The following is a 20504-nucleotide window of genomic DNA, read 5'->3' on the forward strand; positions in this document are numbered from 1 at the left end:
ACCAAAACTATAGCCATGATAGTGGTTCTGAAGAAAAAGTAAAATTTTATATGGTAACAACCGAGTGGGCAGGCAATTTTAATTATAATTTCTCAGCTGCTTGAAACCAGAAATACCCCTTTGAAAAAAAGTAATAGCATTGTTGTTAATAGCAGCCCCAACTTTTGCAGTAGTATCATAAGATAAATCAAGTGATACTGCTGGTTCCAGAAACTCAGAAATCTATCCAAAGAGGGGTTTTTTTCAGTCCCTTTAAAAGGCAGCTATACAGGCCCATACTGAGGCTTTTGTAACAGTCAGTTGTGTATGTACCAGAAGCCTCAGGCATTATTACTTAAGTGTTGGCATTGCAAATAAAACCACACACTAACTTCTCACATGGGATCATTTATGATGATTGAAATGTACTCATTATTTATTTAAACCTTGTTGTGCTACCAATTGGATGGCAGAGCAATGGAGATAAACATTGTCATTATTATCCTGGAGTTTCCCTTTAAGCATTATGGTGACTGATTTCCTTTTAACTTGAGTGATTGACCTAGGGATAATGATTTGATTGCCATCAGTCACAGTCCTTCTGACAATCAGTGACTGATTGCTGTTATCACAGTAACTTAACAGCACAAGAAGGCGGTGGGTGCTTTTAAGACTGTCAGTAAGTTGCACACAATTTAATAGGATCACAAAATATGGATCAAAGATGAGTAGAGTTGAGATACAGATCAGCTGTGATCTAATTGAATGGCAGAACAGACTCGAGGAGCCAAATGGTCCACTCCTGTTCTGTTCCTATACTGTATGTGATGCCAACACGGGCAAGCAGCTGCCAGCCAGGTTACGAAAGCCCTGTTCTGGAAACAGTCATGGATATGAATGTTTATGAAGGGATATAGGATCTCGAACAGAAAACTGCAATCAAAGTATAGGAGACATTTCTAAATGTTGTACTGGACTGATGTTTAACAGTCAAAATCCCATTATTTAAACTTTGGGTTATTTTTATATGACTGGGAGTTGTTGGCAAGTGCGATGCCCTGACCTGCATGCTCAGATTGAGAGTTAGATTTTCAGAATAAAACATTTTGAAGATTAACAGTAAACCTAGTTGCTCTAAATATTTCTTTCTGCAGAGAATTGCAACTGATTCTAGGTTCAGCTGGGGGGATATAAAAAAAAACTTTGTATGAGTGAATATGAAATAACTTCAATTATTGATTGGATTAGTGGTCTGACTATTAAGGGTATTGCTTACAGATATGTATCATAATACATAATATAACAGTTTATGGGATTTAAAAATAGTTTGCTTTAAAAAAAGTAATCTCTGCTTAATTGCTCTACGTGGTGCCAGTAATGTTTCTTTTGAATTGCATGCTTAGAACAAAAGGTGCTTTTGGTACATTTTCTGAATATTGGGGAGTTGGAAAGAGTACGAGAACGTGGAAAGGACTAAGTTTCTTGGTATCAGGCAAAATTTGTTGGATGAGAGTTTTTGGTGTTGAGTGCTACTCAATTAATACACCAGCTGGTTATTGTGGCATGATTGGTATTTCATGCTATAATCTAATGACATCGTATAAATTATAGCAGTGACATGTTCACAGTGTGTAACATTTTATCGGTAAAGTCAGTGTATTTAGCAATTGGATTCAGCAATTTATCATGTCAAATCTGAGTGGCACTTTAGAGGTGACTAAAGTAGTGGACATGGGAATGTCAATGGATGTTATTTATATGGACTTCCAGAGGGCATTTGATAAGGTCCCACATAAGAGACTGTTAACTAAGATAGAAACCCATGGAATCGAGGGAAAAGTACGGACTTGGTTAGGAAGTTGGCTGAGCGAAAGGCGACAGAGAGTAGGGATAATGGGTAGGTTCTCACATTGGCAGGATGTGACTAGTGGAGTCCCGCAGGGATCTGTCTTGGGGCCTCAATTATTCACAATATTTATTAACGACTTAGATGAAGGCATAGAAAGTCTCATATCCAAGTTTGCTGATGACACAAAGATTGGTGGCATTGTAAGCAGTGTAGATGAAAACATAAAATTACAAAGCGATATTGATAGATTAGGTGAATGGGCAGAACTGTGGCAAATGGAATTCAACGTAGACAAATGTGAGGTCATCCACTTTGGATCAAAAAAGGATAGAACAGGGTACTTTCTAAGTGGTAAAAAGTTAAAAACAGTGGACGTCCAAAGGGACCTAGGGGGTTCAGGTACATAGATCATTGAAGTGTCATGAACAGGTGCAGAAAATAATCAATAAGGCTAATGGAATGCTGGCCTTTATATCTAGAGGACTAGAGTACAAGGGGGCAGAAGTTATGCTGCAACTATACAAAACCCTGGTTAGACCGCACCTGGAGTACAGTGAGCAGTTCTAGGCACCGCACCTTCGGAAGGACATATTGGCCTTGGAGGGAGTGCAGCGTAGGTTTACTAGAATGATACCCGGACTTCAAGGGTTAAGTTACGAGGAGAGATTATACAAATTGGGGTTGTATTCTCTGGAGTTTAGAAGGTTAAGGGGTGATCTGATCAAAGTTTATAAGATATTAAGGGGAATGGATAGGGTGGATAGAGAGAAACTATTTCCGCTGGTTGGGGATTCTAGGAGTAGGGGGCACAGTCTAAAAATTAGAGCCAGACCTTTCAGGAGCGAGATTAGAAAACATTTCTACACACAAAAGGGTGGTAGAAGTTTGGAACGCTCTTCTGCAAACGGCAATTGATACTAGCTCAATTGCTAAATTTAAATCTGAGATAGATAGCTTTTTGGCAATCAAAGGTATTAAGGGATATGGGCCAAAGGCAGGTATATGGAGTTAGATCACAGATCAGCCATGATCTTATCAAATGGCAGAGCAGGCACGAGGGGTTGAATGGCCTACTCCTCTTCCTATGAAATGACCATGGTGATATTTAATGAATTAAATAAAGCAAAACATTGTTTATTCATTGTAATGAATTTAGATCATGTCAATTGTCAGACCCTTTCACTGCTCCTCTAATATCTTTTACACCTGTTTATATTGGAAGCTATTTTTTATTTAATAGGTATTTTGAATGAATATTCAAGCAATGATTTTTTAATATCAGTTGTGGGGAAGTTACTGGAATCTATCAGGGATAGAATGGCTGAATATGAACTGATTAAAGTGAGTCAGCATGGATTTGTGAAATGTAGGTCATGCCTGACTAACCTAATTGAATTTTTTGAGGAGATCACGAACATGGTGGACAGAGGAATGTCTACAGATGTTGTTTGCATGAACTTCCAGAAGGCATTTGATAAGGTTCTGCACAAGTGATTATATGCACTGAATTGGAGGTAACCTTGTGACGTGGGTTGGTGATTGGTTGGGAGGCAGAAGATAGAGTGTAGGGATAAAGGAAATGTACTCTAATTGGTGGGAGGTGACAAGTGGTGTTCCCCAGGGATCTGTACTGGGGCCTCAGCTTTTCACCATATATCTCTCAATGACTTGGATGAACAAATAGAGAGTTGTATATCCAAGTCTGCACATGACACTAAGTTAGGTGGAACAAGTTGTGTGGATTGGAGGAGAAAGTTACAAAAGGGACAGGCAAACTAAGTGAGTTTTTTTAAAAATTCATTCATGGGATGTGGGCTTCGCTGGCGAGGCCAGCATTTATTGCCCATCCCTAATTGCCCTTGAGAAGGTAGCGGTGAGCTGCCTTCTTGAACTGCTGCAGTCCACATGGTGAAGTTACTCCCACAGTGCTGTTAGGTAGGGAGTTCCAGGATTTTGACCCAACGATGAAGGAATGGTGATATATTTCCAAGGCAGGATGGTGTGTGACTTGGAGGGGAATGTGCAGGTGGTGCTGTTCCCATGCACCTGCTGCCCTTGTCCTTCTAAGTGATAGAGGTCATGGGTTTGGGAGGTGCTGTTAAAGAAGCCTTGGCGAGTTGCTGCAGTAGAAGGTACACATTGCGGCCATGGTGTGTCAGTGATGGAGGGAGTGAATGTTTAAGGTGTGGATGGGGGTGCCAGTCAAGCGGGTTGCTTTGTCCTGGATGGTGTTGAGCTTCTAGAGTGTTGTTGGAGCTGCACTCATCCAGGCAAATGGAGAGCATTCCATCACACTCCTGACTTGTGCCTTGTAGATGGTGGAAAGGCTTTGGAGAGTCAGGTGGTGAGTCACTTACCGCAGAATACCCAGCCTCTAACCTGCTGTTGTAGCTACAGTATTTATGTGGCTGGCCCAATTAAGTTTCTGGTCAATAGTGACCCCAGGAAGTTGATGGTGGGGGATTTAACGATGGTAATGCCATTGAATGTCACGGGGAGGTGGTTAGGCTCTTGTTGGAGATGGTCACTGTCTGGTGTGAATGTTACTTTCCCCTTATCAGCCCAAACCTAGATGTTGTCCAGGTCTTGCTGGCACTGCAACCGTGCTAAATGGGATAGATTCAGAACAGATCTAGCAATTCAAAATTGGGCATCCATGAGGTGCTGTGGGCTATCAGCAGCAGCAGAATTGTATTCCACCACAATCTAACCTCATGGTCCAGCATATCCCTCACACTACCATTACCAACAAGCCAGGGGATCAGCCCTAGTTCAATGAGGAGTGTAGAAGAGCATGCCGGGAGCAACACTAGATGTACCTAAAAATGAGGTGCCAACCTGGTGAAGCTAAAACACAGCACTACACGCATGCTAAACAGCAGAAGCAGCATGCTATAGACAGAGCTAAGCAATCCCACAACAACAGATCAGATCAAAGCTCTGTAGTCCTGCCACATCCAGTCGTGAATGGTGGTGGATAATTAAACAACTAACAGGAGGAGGCTCTGTGAACATCCCCCTCCTTAATGATGTCAGAGCCCAGTACGTGAGTACAAAAGACAAGGCTGAAGATTTTGCAACCGTCTTCAGCCAGAAGTGCCGCATGGATAATCCGTCTTGGCCTCCTCCCGAGATCCCTACCATCACAGAAGCCAGTCTTCAGCCAATTCGATTCACTCCTCATGATATCAAGAAACAGCTGAGTGCACTGGATACAGCAAAGGCTATGGGCCCGGACAACATCCCGGCTGTTATGCTGAAGACTTGTGCTCCAGAACTAACCGTGCCTCTAGCCAAGCTGTTCCAGTACAGCTACAACACTGGCATCTACCCGACAATGGAAAATTGCGCAGATATGTCCTATCCACAAAAATAAGGACAAATCCAATTTGGCCAATTACCAGTCCATCAGTCTACTCAATCAGCAAAGTGATGGAAGGTGTCATCAGCAGTGCTATCAAGCGGTACTCTCCAATAAACTGCTTACCGATGCTCAGTTTGGGTTCCGCCAGGACCACTCTGCTCCAGACCTCATTACAGCTTTGGTCCAAACATGGACAAAAGAGCTGAATTCCAGAGGTGAGGTGAGAGTGACTGCACTTGACATCAAGGCAGTGTTTGACTGAGTGATGCATCAAGGAGCCCTAGTAAAATTGAAGTTAATGGGAATCAGGGGGAAAACTCTCCAGTGGCTGGAGTCATACCTAGCACAAAGGAAGATGGTAATGGTTGTTGGAGGCCAATCATCTCAGCCCTAGGACATCGCTGCAGGAGTTCCTCAGGGCAGTGTCTTAGGTCCAACCATCTTCAGCTGCTTCATCAAGGACCTTCCCTCCATCCAGAGGACAGAAATGGGGATGTTTGCTGATGATTGCACAGTGTTCAGTTCCATTCGCAACCCCTCAGATAATAAAGTAGATGGAGTTCAATATGGGGAAGTGAGAGGTCATCCACTTAGGATTTGAGACACAAATCAGAATATTTTCTTAATGGCAGGAGATTTGGAGCCGTGGAGGAGCAAAGGGATTTCGTTGTCCAAGTACACAAATCACTAAAAGCTAGTGCACAGTTACAAAAATTAATCATAAAGACTAATAGAATGTTAGCCTTCATCTCAAGGGGATTAGAATTTAAAAGTTATGTTTCAGTTGTACAGAGCCTTGGTCAGATAAAATCTGGAGAACTGGCTTCAGTTTTGGGCATCAAAGCTCAGGAAAAATATATTGGCCTTGGAAGGTGTACAGTGCAGATTCACCAGAATGGTAGCAGGACTTAAAGTGTTAATTATGAGGACAGGTTGCATAAACTTGGGCGGTATGCCCTTGAGTTTAGAAGATTGAGGGGCGGATCTAATCAAGTTATTTAAAAAAGGGATTTGATATAGAAACTATTTCTTCTGGTGGGAGAATCCAGAACAAGAGGGCATAATCTCAAAATTAGAGCTCAGCCTTTTAGGAGTGAAATCAGGAAGCACTTTTTCACACAAAGGGTAATGGAAATCTGGAACACTGCCAAAAAACTGGATACTTGGTCAATTGAAAATTTCAAGACTGAGATAGATAGGTTTTTGTTAGATAAGGGTATCAAGGGATATGGAACAAATGCAGGTAGATGGAGCTGAGGTACAAATCAGCCATGATCTAATTGAATGGCAGAATATACTCTTGGGACTGAATGGTCTACTGTTCCTATGCAATATTTTGAGTTGCAGCAAAAAGATTAATTTCCACAATCCCACTGACAGTAATCTAAAATTTCAAATTGTTAGGGTATAAGGATATGTTTCCAAAACTTAATTCACTTTTTAATATAATCTTGATGTGAAGAAAGAGTATCATCCAGATTGAGAAAGTGGAGCTTAATTTGAGACAAAGTCATGTTTAATGAATTTATGCAGCTTATTGGCACCATGAGTTGTGTGTGTGCAATTTATTTCTATATATCTCATGATACAAATACTGATATAATATTTTGCATACATGGGAGCCCAAGCAGATTGTGGACTCCTAGCAACACTGATCCACTGTGAAGCTACTTAAAAATAATCTGATGTTTGAGAAAAATTATCTTAAAGCAGCTCTGGGAAACAGAGCTTATGAAAGGTTAGAATGCCTTATGGTAGAGATTCAAGCGAACTGCATCTCTTCCAATTTGCCAAACAATATTTTGGTGATTTGAACTTTGCAGCCCAGGTGCCAGCCGGAAACAGACGGGCACTTCATTTGCTCCTGCAAATCAGGGTCCTATAACGTCAATAGGAACCCAATGCAATTTTGAAGTACCAATACCATTAATATTTCTCCTGACCCCACCCCAGGATCACCTCCCACCTTCCTTACTTGCCATGACTGGCTCAGCTCCGCAGAGGAGCCGCCAGATTTCCTGCCCACTCTGATCAGTGAGCTGCTTATCAGCACACTGAGCGCTTGCCGATTATGTTTAAATGAGGCCCGACAATGAAAATGATTCGGGCCTTCGGCCAACTCAGTCGGTCAGATTGCAGGCTCACTCCTCCCAATGAAACCAGACACGTGAAAATCGACCCCAATAAATGCAGTAGTTTAATGAGATCTGTGTTAAAGCACCCTAAGGTTCTGGATGTTTAGATTCATATGGCCCTATTCATTTTTTTTCAAGTCATTGGCTGTAGTGAAATCGTCTAGATGGTGGATTTGACTGAATTGGAAATTTGTATCCTAACTAGCTACAGTAATTTTTCTTCACTTTGTTCCAGTCTGATAGTAAACCATAAGGAAAAGAAAAATCTACTGGAACTTAAATCACTTTGGAGATTTGTCAGTCTTGATTGGAAGTTAAAATTGTGCCAGGATTTGTTTGTGAATAATGGTCCAAGTTCTTGCATCTGTTCCAGGAGGGAATCATTTTTGCTTTTATTCTTTTAGGCTGTTAAATTATTTCAGGCTTGTGCTGTTAAATGAATATTTGCTTTTACTATTCTGTAGTTTAACTTCCTGCTGTTTTCCACCAACTGAATTTAAAACTAGATGCTACACTGTCTACAGATTCAAACTTTTTGCACTGTTAAGTGCACTCAGGAAATTGATTGTAACACTAAATTCTGGTGACTTCCAAATGTAGTTCAAACTATTTGAACTGTGGCCAGGCTTGCACGCCATACAGGAAGTGGCTGATAATATTACATCATTGATTCCATGTATGGTGGGCATTCCTAGACAAAATTCATGCAGTTAAAATTAAACACTTTCAGAGATAGATCAAAAGTATCCACTTCATTTGTAGATGTAGGTTAGTTAGAAATATGGACACTTGCATACTGGGTGGTAATACTGTTCTTATAATTTAAATCCTGGCAATGCCACAGTCAAATAACAGATTAGCAATTAAGATGCCCACTTCAAACGTGACTGAAAATTCAAATCTTGTTACTAGGTGACATGCAAATAAAAACTGAATAAAATTCATCTCAGTTTTTGGTTTGGGCTGGTTACCTTGCAACTGACCAAGATCTTGCCTGTAACACTTTCTAACCCCACATTAATGGTTGAAGAGTTAAAAAGATAGACAGAACCACAACCACCCGATTTTAAGGGTTTCTAAAACTGGAAATTTTGATGACACTATTGTTCACCAATACTTTCAGCACAATGGGGCTGCTTGGAGTCAAGAGCTTCAGAAGAAAAACCGTAAGGAAAATTATGCTTCTGGCCTCTTGTGCCATTGGATTTTTTTTTGACACTTCTGATCGTCCTCAAGCCAACCAATGTTTTACTATACATGGTTTAATGTAAATAGTTACAAAGTTTCTGGTTGTATAATGTAACAGAAATGATGCTGGTTAGTGTTAGGTATGGGCCTGCAATTTTGCACCTATTCACTTTTTAAAATGGACAGAAAAGGAGGCTAGCAAGTCCAGGAGCAGAAAACTGCAGCCATGGCTTTTATTCACTTTGTGAATCTGATGTTAGAAAATAGCTGCAGATTGCGTCTTGTGGTTCCACCTCCCCCCAACCCCCACATAGTTGCACAGTCGTGCGCATGTCATACATTCACTTATGCCCTGAAAGGGTCTGACATGCTGATGTGTGGTTCCATGAGTGCCAGCCATCTTTCAGTACCTTGCCTAAGTGGCCATTATTCATGTGAACCTAAAACAATGAGTTTCAGCAGATTATTTAATTGTTGGAGACACCACAGTCAAGCCTGGGGAGGTTCATTTATTAAAACGTTTGCTGCTAAAGATGGGTAGCAATTTAATCGAGGGTTAGAAGAGCAGATGTTTACCATCTTGTCTCATTGGACATTTCAACGAAAGGGTTTACAATTGGAACATATTTTTTTAAATCTCTGAACACAGATGGTGCAATAATGTTAATACAAATGTAAAGAGGAACTCATCCTGGCTCTTGTAATAAAGCCAAGGTGAGCTACTGAACTGCATCCCAGGTTTCTCATTTGTGTACAGATGATACAATATTGTTAATAGAAATCATAAGAAGTTTGACCTACTCTTGGTAAGAATGTTTCAAAAGAATTATTGAATGAAACCTTGGATTTCTCATATTGGAGCACTTGCAGTGTAGATATTTTAATATATCCATGTGAATTGGAACTCTCCGGACTTCCTAATGAAGTCAGTATTCAGGCATCAATTTAGTGAACCAAGCTGAGCTTAAGGAACACCTTGAACAGTCATTCCTGCATGGTAAGAATAGGAGACTCATCTAACATTTTAACTGTCATGCTCTTATCTTTCAGGGGCATAAAGGTGAAGCTGCTGTCTCTCCAGGAAAAGCACGCAATGGACAAAAGGTTAGAATGGAGAATGATACTGCAACAGCAACAATAAATTGCATTTATAGAGCATAGAAAAATATTTCAAGGTGCTTTAGAGGGAAAATTATTTTTAAATCACTTTATTCCAAAGAAGTATCAATACTGATGCTAACACCAGTGTGGATATTCCAACCAAACCTGTTCTGATTCTTAAATAAATACCAGAGGAAAACCTAATGCTGACTCCCATGTTGAAGTGGTATGAAACTATCCTGGTGGTTTAGTTGGTAAATGTACTGCTCCATTGGACCATACAGACTAATAAAGCTCCCAGGTTCAATCCCTGGTCTATGTTGTTCATTGATCTGAACCTGGATAGTAATGGGAATACTATGGTTGCCCTGTGCCCCTAAGCAAGGAAGAGTAATAAACAACCAGGGTTCCTGCTCCTGATCACTACCCTTTGAACTTTGCTGGAAGGCACATGTGTGCAAACATTGGATGTTGGTGAGATGGGTTCAGCTGTGATGTGCATGTCAAATTGCTTCCCAACATTCATTATCCATGCTCATGTATGAAAAATGCCACTTTAGCTGGCACCAGAGGGCAACTTGTGAAACTGTACTTTGGTATGGGTTGCACTTTTAGGAGGGGAGGGAAGAAATTGAAGAAAAAATAAATAAAAATTGGATTGAAAATGGTTGCTACTGTGTTGATACCAGTATAACTACCAATAGCTATCAGCTGAGGTAAAAAGATTACATAGAAATAAAAAATAGGAGCAAGAGTTGGCCATTCGGCCCTTCTCTGCCATTTAAAATGATTGTAAACAATTTTACAACACCAAGTTATAGTCCAGCAATTTTATTTTAAATTCACAAGCTTTCGGAGATTTTCTCCTTCCTCAGGCAAATGTTTCAAGATCTCCTTGAAGCCTACGCATTTATACATATTGAACAATAATAAATGGTGTTTACAGACTGCCCCTGCAACTGCCCGTTGCCAAGGCAATCACCGTGTTCAGACAGAGAGGTGTTACCTGCAGAACCTCCGAATACACATTCAATAAAAAAACAAACAGGGAAAAAAAACAGAGAAAAAAAAACAGAGAGAGAGGCAGAAACATCCGGAAGGCAGAGAGAGCCAGCAAATGACCCATTATATTAAAAACAGATAACATTTGTTCGCTGGTGGGGTAACGTGTAGCGTGACATGAACCCAAGATCCCGGTTGAGGCCGTCCTCATGGGTGCGGAACTTGGCTATCAATTTCTGCTCGACGATTTTGCGTTGTCGTGTGTCTCGAAGGCCGCCTTGGAGTACGCTTACCCGAAGGTCGGTGGATGAATGTCCATGACTGCTGAAGTGTTCCCCGACTGGGAGGGAACCCTCCTGTTTGGCGATTGTTGCGCGGTGTCCGTTCATCCGTTGTCGCAGCGTCTGCATGGTCTCGCCAATGTACCATGCTCTGGGGCATCCTTTCCTGCAACGTATGAGGTAGATAACGTTGGCTGAGTCACAGGAGTATGAACCATGCACCTGGTGGGTGGTGTCATCTCGTGTGATGGTGGTATCTGTGTCGATGATCTGGCATGTCTTGCAGAGGTTACCGTGGCAGGGTTGTGTGGCGTCGTGGACGCTGTTCTCTTGAAAGCTAGGTAGTTTGCTGCGAACGATGGTCTGTTTGAGGTTGGGTGGCTGTTTAAAGGCGAGTAGTGGAGGTGTGGGGATGGCCATAGCGAGGTGTTTGTCCTCATTGATGACATGTTGAAGGCTGCGGAGAACATGGCGTAGTTTCTCCGCTCCGGGGAAGTACTGGACGACAAAGGGTACTCTGTTGGTTGCGTCCCGTGTTAGTCTCCTGAGGAGGTCTATGCGATTTTTTGCTGTGGCCCGTCGGAACTGTCGATCGATGAGTCGAGCGTCATATCCCGTTCTTACTAGGGCGGGAGTTAGATGATCAGCCATGATCATTTAAAATGATCAGCCATGATCATTTAAGTTAGATGATCAGCCATGATCATTTAAAATGATCATGGCTGATCATCTAACTCAGTACCCTGTTTCTGCTTTTTCCCCCCATATACCTTGATCCCTTTAGCATTAAGAAATATATCTATCTCCTTCTTGAATACATCTAATGACTTTGCCTTCTGTGGTAGAGAATTCCATAGGTTCACCACCCTGAGTGAAGAAATTTCTCCTCATCTCAGATCTAAATGGCATACTCATATCCTGAGACTGTGACCCCTGGTTCTGGACTCCCCAGCCATCGGGAACATCCTCCCTGCATCTAGTCCGTCTAGTCCTGTTAGAATTTTATGTTTCGATGAGATCACCCCTCATTCTTCTAAACTTTAGTGAATATAGGCCTAGTCGACCCAATCTCTCCTCATACATCAGTCCTGCCATCCCAGGAATCAGTCTGGTAAACCTTTGTTGCACTCGCTCCATGGCAAGGACATCTTTCCTCAGATAAGGAGACCAAAACTGCATAATACCCCAGATGTAGTCTCACCAAGGCCTTGTATAACTGCAGTAAGACATCCCTGCTCCTGTACTCAAATCCTTTTGCAATGAAGGCCAACATAACATTCGCCTTCCTAACTGCTTGCTGCACCTGAATGCTCGCTTCCAGCAACTGGTGTACAACGACACCCAGGTCTTGTTGCACCTCCCCTTTTCCCAATCTATCACCATTCAGATAATAATCTGCCTCTGTTTTTACAACAAGTGGATAACCTCACATTTATACTGCATCTGCTATGTTCTTGCCCACTCACCCAACTTGTCTAAATCACATTGGAGCCTCTTTGCATCCTCCTCACAGCTCACATTCCACCCCAGCTTTGTGTCGTCTGCAAACTTGGAAATGTTACATTTAGTTCCCTCATCCAAATCATTGATATATATTGTGAATAGCTGGGGCCCAAGCACTGATCCCTGCGGTACCCCACTAGTCACTGCCTGCCACCCAGAAAGAGACCTGTTTATTCCTACTCTGTTTCCTGTCTGTCAACCAATTCTCAATCCATACCAGTATATTCCCCCCAATCCCATGTGCTTTAATTTTGCACACTAGCCTCTTGTGTGGTACTTTATCAAAAGCCTTCTGAAAATCCAAATATACCACATCCACTGGTTCTCCCCTATCTATTCTACTAGTTACATCCTCAAAAAATGCCAGTAGATTTGTTAAGAATGATTTCCCTTTCATAAACCTATGCTGACTTTGTCCAATCCCGTTAATGCCCTCCATGTGTTCTGTTATCACATTTTAAAAAATGGACTCTAGCATTTTCCCCACTACTGATATTACGCTAACTGGCCTGTAAATGCCTGTTTTTTCTCTCCCTCCTTTTTTAAATAGTGGGGTTACATTTGCCACTCTCCAATCTGTAGGAACTGTTCCAGAGTCTATAGAATTTTGGAAGATGATCACCAATGCATCCATTATTTCCAGGGCCACTTCCTTTAGTACTCTGGGATGTAGATTATCAGGCCCTGAGGATTTGTCAGCCTTTAGCCTCATTAATTTCCCTAGCACTTTTTTTTTATTACTAATACTGGTTTTCTTCAGTTCCTCACTAGATCCTTGGTTCCCTAACATTTCTGGGAGGTTATTTGTGTCCTCCTTATAACCTCCCAGAAATTAACAGTTGGCACTAAATTAGGCATTCACTTAGAAAGACTTTTTATATTTGTTCCTGGGATGTGGACACATTTATTGCCCATTCTTAGTTACCATATAAAGTGGTGGTTGGTCTTCTTGAACTGATGTAATGCTTGTGGTGTAGTTCTAGGTAGGATTTTGATCCAGTGACTATGCAGGAACGGCCATATATGTCAGGATGGTGTGTGACTTAGAGATGATGCTGTGCCTATGACACTTGTCTTTCTCAGTGGTAGAAGTCTCTATCTGAGTAAACTTGGGGCCTTGTTGCAGCACAGTGTATAGATGGTACATACCGCAGCAACAGTGAACCAGTGGTGGAGAAGAGTTGATCTTGAATCCAGTGATGGGGCACTTATCAGTTGGTACTTATCAGACTACTTGGTCACTTTTCCTAGTGCTAGCTCACAAATGACCAGATGTATTGAATTCAATTTCACAACCTGCCTCAGTGGGATTTGAACTCTGATTTTTATCACCCAGTACCTGAACCACTGCACTGCCAAGTGAGAAACTGAACATTCATGCTGTTCCAGTAGGAGAGGTGTACCACTGAGGTTGTAGTTGAAGTGGTTTACTCTGTACCTGTCCATGGTATACTTGACTTGGGAGTATTTGATACTGTTTAACTTTTGAAAAATGGAAAAGTATGCTGTTACCCAGCATTGATATCTCACACTTTGAATTGCATAAACAGTTTACAAAAACAACCAAACTGAATTGTACGAATGATTTGCAATACAAATTAATAGTACTAAAATTAAAAAACAATGATATTTACAAAGAAGAAATGGACGACTAATCAAAGTAACAAGCCACCACCAATATCCAAAACATTTTATGGAGAACATGGGCAAAACCTGCCCCCTTTTGTGGAATTTTGGTTCCCTCTTGTATTTGCTATATGTGTTCTCCCTTATTTTGTGGTGGAGTTGTCTGTTCTAATTTTTTTTCAAAAAAAGGACAAAGGTGTAAAATAGAGAAACAATCTTATGGCAAAGTATATTGCCCACCTGGAACACTAACATTATCAGGAGTCAGAAGAGGAGATATTAGACAGATGTTTATGCAGTAGAATTTAAGCATATTACTGTACATTCTGTGATGGTTTAAGATTTTCTGATTGTGCTGTGCTGGTACTGATGTTTATATTACTAATAGATTACTAAAACCATTACTGATCCCAATATTGGTTTACATTATCTTATGTAATTCAAATAGAAGATTTTTATATTACTAACATGAAAATATTTTGAAATATCTTTAACATGCAGACTTGTTTTTATTGTTTACAGGGTGACGTGGGTCGTCCTGGTGCCTTAGGACTCCAAGGACCACCAGGCCGAAAGGTAGGCAACAGATTGTTACTCCTTGTTAAAACTGGACAGTTGTTCAGTTTATATTCACTTGTTAAAGGGAGTAAGATTGGAATTTAAATTAATTTTAGGAATGGGGAGAGCCCTATTTGAAAATCACTGAGGAGATAATTATGATCAGATTTAATGTGCACTGACTGCATTAATAATTGTATCTGAATGAAATTGTTAACATTGGAAACTGAACATATGATCTGTGCTTTATTGACATTTGAGAACCTCCTCACTGGCTTCTAGGTGATATGCATTGTTGAAATCATCACTGTGGCTTCGAGATATGTTGCTGTAGCTGCTAGCAGGAACTTCTTGTAGTTGGCTATCTAACGTGTATGCATTTCTCAAGAAATTTCCTGCCTGCAGACAGGCGAGTTCTTTCCTTTGGAACATTTATTGTCGAGAGAGAGAGAAAAAGAAAGAGAGAGAAAGCAATGGTTACATGATGAATGCTAAATGGATACTTTGCATCTGTTTCTGCAACTAAAAATTGTGTTAAATTGCTAGTGGTGATAGATAGAAGTGCTCCAATATTGAATCCTTGGAAGTTAATGTGAAATTGGTCTTAGTGAAAGCTCTTCAAATTGATCAGGCTGCTGGACCTTATGGCATTCACCTTAGAATGCTAAAAGAAATTGGATATATGCTATGAGCCATTGGTGTATATATTTAACAGTTCATTGAAGTTTGGGATCAATCATTAGGACTTTGTTTGGGAAGGAGGAAAAGAGGAAAAGCTAAAATGTCTTCAACTTTCCTTCAGTACCAGGGAATAAGCCATAATGCCAGGTTTTGACAGACACCCTTACACTGGGGCACCCAGCAAGAGGACCCTCTGGGAAGTGAACTGGGAGGCTGAGAATGCCCCTCCCAATGTAACAGATCTTGCTACTTTGTCCTACAACTGGGACACAGCGCTGTGCGGGGCAGAGGAAAATATACCCTTGTATTAGTTTTACATAATTGAAGTGGCCATAAAAGATCTAGGGGTAGAGATTTAGGTGTGAGCAGAGCATTTTTTCCCCCCTTTGGTCAATTTTAAGGTTTACTGTAAATCAAATCAATGTTCCTCATTTGCCTTAATTTTGCAACAAGTCTCTTATGTGGAACCTAATCAAATGCCTTCTGAATACATTATATTATATATCATTCCCTTTATACCCTGTGATTTCCTCAAAAAGTCAATTAAATTAGTCAAGCACAACCTGCTTTTTACAAATCCTTGCAGATTGAAAGGCATAGGGTAATCAGGGACAAAGTGTTCACTAATTTGATTCATTATTGTAGCCTCTAAGGCCCTGAAATTCATAGGAGCCTGCTCTGGCAGGGCAAGTGCAAAGTAGCACAACCCCCATCTGCCCATTCCCCAAATTGCAGACAGGGTAATTTGCATGGCCAAGGTGAGCACCTCTTGCTTGCAAGGGTCCTCCAGTGGCACCCAACCTGAACTGTGACACTCTGATGGCAGAGAAGAGGCCTCACAAGGGCCCCAACAGAAAGCTTGCTTTTTAAACTTAGAGCAAAGAGCCTCTTGGGGAAGGTAAAGGTTGGGATCTTCTTAAGGCCCTCAGTGAGACCCATGCCAGTTCTCAGCCTCCACATTGAACTTTAAAGGGCCAGCCTAAACAGGGTGGAATCCCAGTGTAGTTGGACTCTGCCCCAAATTCTTGGTCCTGCCACACAGCTTGGGTGGAAATCTTCCTTCTGCCCTCCCAGATTCCAGGAAATTCAGGGCCTGAGACGTTTAATCACAACCTAGCCCTTTATTTCTTGGCTTACCCCTTTCATGAACAGTGATCTAATATTTGCCACTCCAGTCTTTTAGCACAACTTCCATTTCCAAAAGTTTTGGAAAATTTATGGTTAACGTTTCCTTTGCCTCCTTCCCAGTTACCTTCAGCATTCAGATAAGCTGACTTTCTGACTAGTGACTTTAAAAAAAAACTTAGTCCATTTAATTGCTACTTTTAAATATCTCCAGTGGTGGCTGTTTGACATCCTCCTTACATTACCTGCACTTTTTCCTGTAAAGTGGACATTTCTTTCCTCACTCAAGTTCAAGATACTCTCCTTCATCTAACTGATCTCACCCATTCTTTGACTATCCTTTCACATCTTGCAAGCTGATAGTGATTTACTGTGACTACACCACAAGGAAAAAATAACTTTCATTTAATGCAAAATATTTATCAAAGCAAATTAAACCCATAGTTATTTTATAGAAGTAAGCTTTTACTATCTCCTTGAGCTCAGTTGGTAAAGGTGGTATGTAGCTGAGCCATACAGGGTGCAAAGTCAGAGCCAATTCTCCTTCTGTGCAGAGGTAGCTGATCTCTGCTGAGGCAAAAGGTGTGCTAAAATCATTTTTCGCACTCCTGGGTTAGACTATTATTAGCCTCAGTGTCCCTGCACTAGGGAAGGAAAAAAAAAAATCAGCTGAAGTTTTTGCTTTTAATTGCTATCACATTAACCCAGCTAGAAATTCTGCATTGTGGATGTTGGATGACAGCCAAATGGGCTTTGCTTTAGTGCCCCCATAGTCAAATGGCTTGCCAACACTCAGTCAAGAGTCATGAGGGCACCTGGCATCAATGCAACCTTACCCAAAACAGATTCAATGTCCTCTGGAGGAGAAGCTACATAAGGAGGCTCAGAAGGAAGTAACAGGAAGAAAATAGAAAGGGCGAGAAACAGGAGAAGGAGAAACAGATGAAAGGAAAGAACTTGCATTTATATAGCACCTTTCATGACCTCAGGATGACCCAAAGCACTTTATAGCCAATGAAGTACTTTTTGAAGTGTAGTCACTGTTGTAAAGTAGAGAAACACAGCAGCCAATTTGCACACAGCAAGGCCCCACAAATCAAATGCAATACATGACTAGATAATCTGTTTTAGTGATGTTTGTTGATGGACAAATATTGGCCAGGACACCAGGAGAATTTCCCTGCTCTTCAAATAGCGACATGGGATCTTACATCCACCTGAGAGGGCAGACTCAGTATAAAGTCTCATCCAAAAGATGACATTTCTGACAGTGCCACATTCAGTCAGTATTGCACTGAAAAGTCAGCCTAGATTATGTGCTCAAGTCTCTGGAGTGGGGCTTAAGCCCACAACCTTCTGACTCAGTGACAAGTGCTACCACTAAGCCAAGGCTGACAAGTAAAGGAATAGGGAATACAGCAGAAGCAGAAGGACTGCAGGACACTCTAGCAGGGAAACATTCATCAGAACTATAACTCCCAGCATCCCATGCAAAACACACATTGCACAGCCAGTACAAAGTCCCTAAATTCATTTTAAAAATAGAGAAAGAATGGATATATTCCCAGAACAGTTTCATTTTAACAGCTATTTTTATTGGAGCAGGTAAAAATATGAACTGTTAGATTGGAAAATGTAACATTTTTCTGCAAAACAAAATGCAGTATTGGACTACCACAGGGAGGAACTTAACTTTTACAATCACCAGGGAAAGGGTTTTGAAAAAAAATTAGAGCTAAAAGCTGACAAGTCCCCAGGTCCTGACAGACTTCATCCTAGGGTCTTCAAAGAAGTGGCTGCAGAGATAGTAGATGCATTGGTATTAATTTTCCAAAATTCTAGATTCTGGAAGGGTCTCATCAGATTGGAAAATAGCAAATGTAACTCCTCATTGCAAGAAAGGAGGGAGACAAAGCAGGAAATTACAGGCCAGTTAGCTTAACATCTGACATAGGGAAAATGCTAGAATCTATTATTAAAGAGGTTATATATAGCAGGGCACTTAGAAAATCTCAATGCAATCTGGCAGAGGCAACATGGCTTTGTGAAAGGGAAATAGTGTTTGACTAATTTATTAGCGTTCTTTGAGGAAGTAACAAACAATGTGGATAAAGGGATCCTGTGGATGTGGTGTACTTGGATTTCCAGAAGGCTTTTGACGAGGAATAGAAAAGCAGTATATTATTTAAATGGAGAGAGATTGCAGAACTCAGGTACAGAGGAATCTGGGTGTCCTAGTACATGAATCAAAGTTAGTATGCAGATACAGCAAGTAGTTAGGAAGGCAAATGTTGTCATTTATTGCAAGGGGAATGGAATATAAAAGTAGAGATATTTTGCTGCAGTTGTACAGGGCATCAGTGAGACCACATCTAGAATACTGCATGCAGTTTTGGTCTCCTTATTTAAGAAAGGAGGTGGTTCAGAGAAGGTTCACTCAACTGATTTCTAGGATGAGGGGGTTATCTTATGAGGAAAGGTTGGACAAGTTGGGCCTGTATACACTGGAGTTTAGAAGAATGAGAGGTGATCTTATTAAAACATAAAATCCTGAGGAGACATAAAGGGGTAGATGCTGAGGGGATGTTCCCCTTGTGGAAGACACTAGAACTAGGGGCCACAGTTTAAAAATAAGGGGTCTCATTTAAGACAGATGGAGAAATTTTCTGAGGGTCATGAGTCTGTGGAACTCTTCCCCAAGCGTGTTGGAGGTAGAGTCATTGAATATTTTTAAGACTGAGTTAGGTAGATTCCTGATTAACAAGGGAGTCAAAGGTTATAGTAGGGTTGACATCACAATCAGATCAGCCATGATCTTATCAAATGGCAGATCAGGCTTGAGGGGCTGAATGGCCTACTCCTGCTCTTAATTTGTATGTTCGTTCGTACAGCAGCTTCAGTTTACAACTGGAGTTGGTCAAAACAGTGACCAAGTAGTACCATTCATTATTCAGTAACAGCTTGTAGCTCTTTGTAGGAACCATTTCACTGCATTGCTCTGACAACAAGTACTTGATTAAATTGTGGTCTTGACTAGGGCTCTGATATTCCAGGTCCTGAGGTCATTGACTTGCTTTAAAATGACCTGGTTAAGTGAAATTATCTTGCTAGGTCTTCGATGAATATGAAGTATTGCCTGTAGGGTATTGATGAGGGCTATTCAGCCTTAGATTAATTGACATGAAAGACATTCATTGAATGGATACATTTTGTATACATTTGATTTTGTTCTGCTGCGGTCAGGCAGGTGGGGAGAGACAGAGCATTGGCAGAGGCAGAACATTGAGATACATTTGGCACAGAGAAGCAGAATGTTTCATTTTTTGCGTATCTTGTAACCCACAGTAAAGATACTTCTGACTATCAGGCAAATAATCTAAGCAATAAAAAATTGCAGGACCCATGCAATGGGTGAATGTAGCAATTTTTTTTTAAACACGAAATGGCTTACAAAAATCATAGAATGATCCATTCGGCCCATTGTGCCTGCTCTTTGAAAGAACTATCTAATTTAGTTCCATTGCCCTACCCTCTCCCCATAGCCCTGCAGTTTTCTCCCCTTCAAGTATTTATCCAATTTCGTTTTGAAAGTTACTATTGAATCTGCTTCCACCACCCTTTCAGGCAGTGCTTTCCAGATCATCCTAACTCATTGCGTAAATTTTTTTTGCCTCAGGCTCTTTAGCTTATAGTGTGAAGTGTGTATTTTGTCAGCTTATTTTTGGTTCAATGTAAATGAATTTTGTTCTAACAATTCTAACTATTGGTTAGGATCTGGAAATGTACTGCCCAAGGGGGTGGTGGAGGCAGATTCAATCATTGCCTTCAAAAGGGAACTGGATACGTACCTGAAAGGAAAACATTTGCAGGGCTGTGGGGATAGGGCAGGGGAGTGGGACTAGCTGGATTGCTCTTGCATAGAGCTGGCACAGACTTGATGGGCTGAAAGGCCTCCTTCCATGCTGTAACCATTATGATTCTAGACATTGAAATTGTGACTGATCAAAAACAATGCATTTAAAATAAAATGCAGGTTCATAAATTATATTTATATAAGAAAGACAAGAAAAATAAGGATTGCTGTCTGTACTAAATTAGAATACTAGTGAAAT

General features: G+C 41.0%; 1 protein-coding gene across 2 annotated transcripts in view; it reads left to right on the forward strand.

Moving 5' to 3' along the window:
- Window positions 1-20504, forward strand: part of col27a1b (collagen, type XXVII, alpha 1b) — a 524608-nt gene that overhangs the window by 154749 nt on the left and 349355 nt on the right. For both annotated transcript variants that reach the window (XM_067969899.1, XM_067969900.1), the window contains exons 6-7: window positions 9566-9619; window positions 14551-14604. In XM_067969899.1, coding sequence (XP_067826000.1) covers window positions 9566-9619; window positions 14551-14604 — 108 coding nt within the window. The remainder of the gene's footprint in view (window positions 1-9565; window positions 9620-14550; window positions 14605-20504) is intronic.

Source organism: Heptranchias perlo, chromosome 31 (assembly GCF_035084215.1).
Source record: "Heptranchias perlo isolate sHepPer1 chromosome 31, sHepPer1.hap1, whole genome shotgun sequence".
NCBI classification, from domain to species: Eukaryota; Metazoa; Chordata; class Chondrichthyes; order Hexanchiformes; family Hexanchidae; genus Heptranchias; species Heptranchias perlo.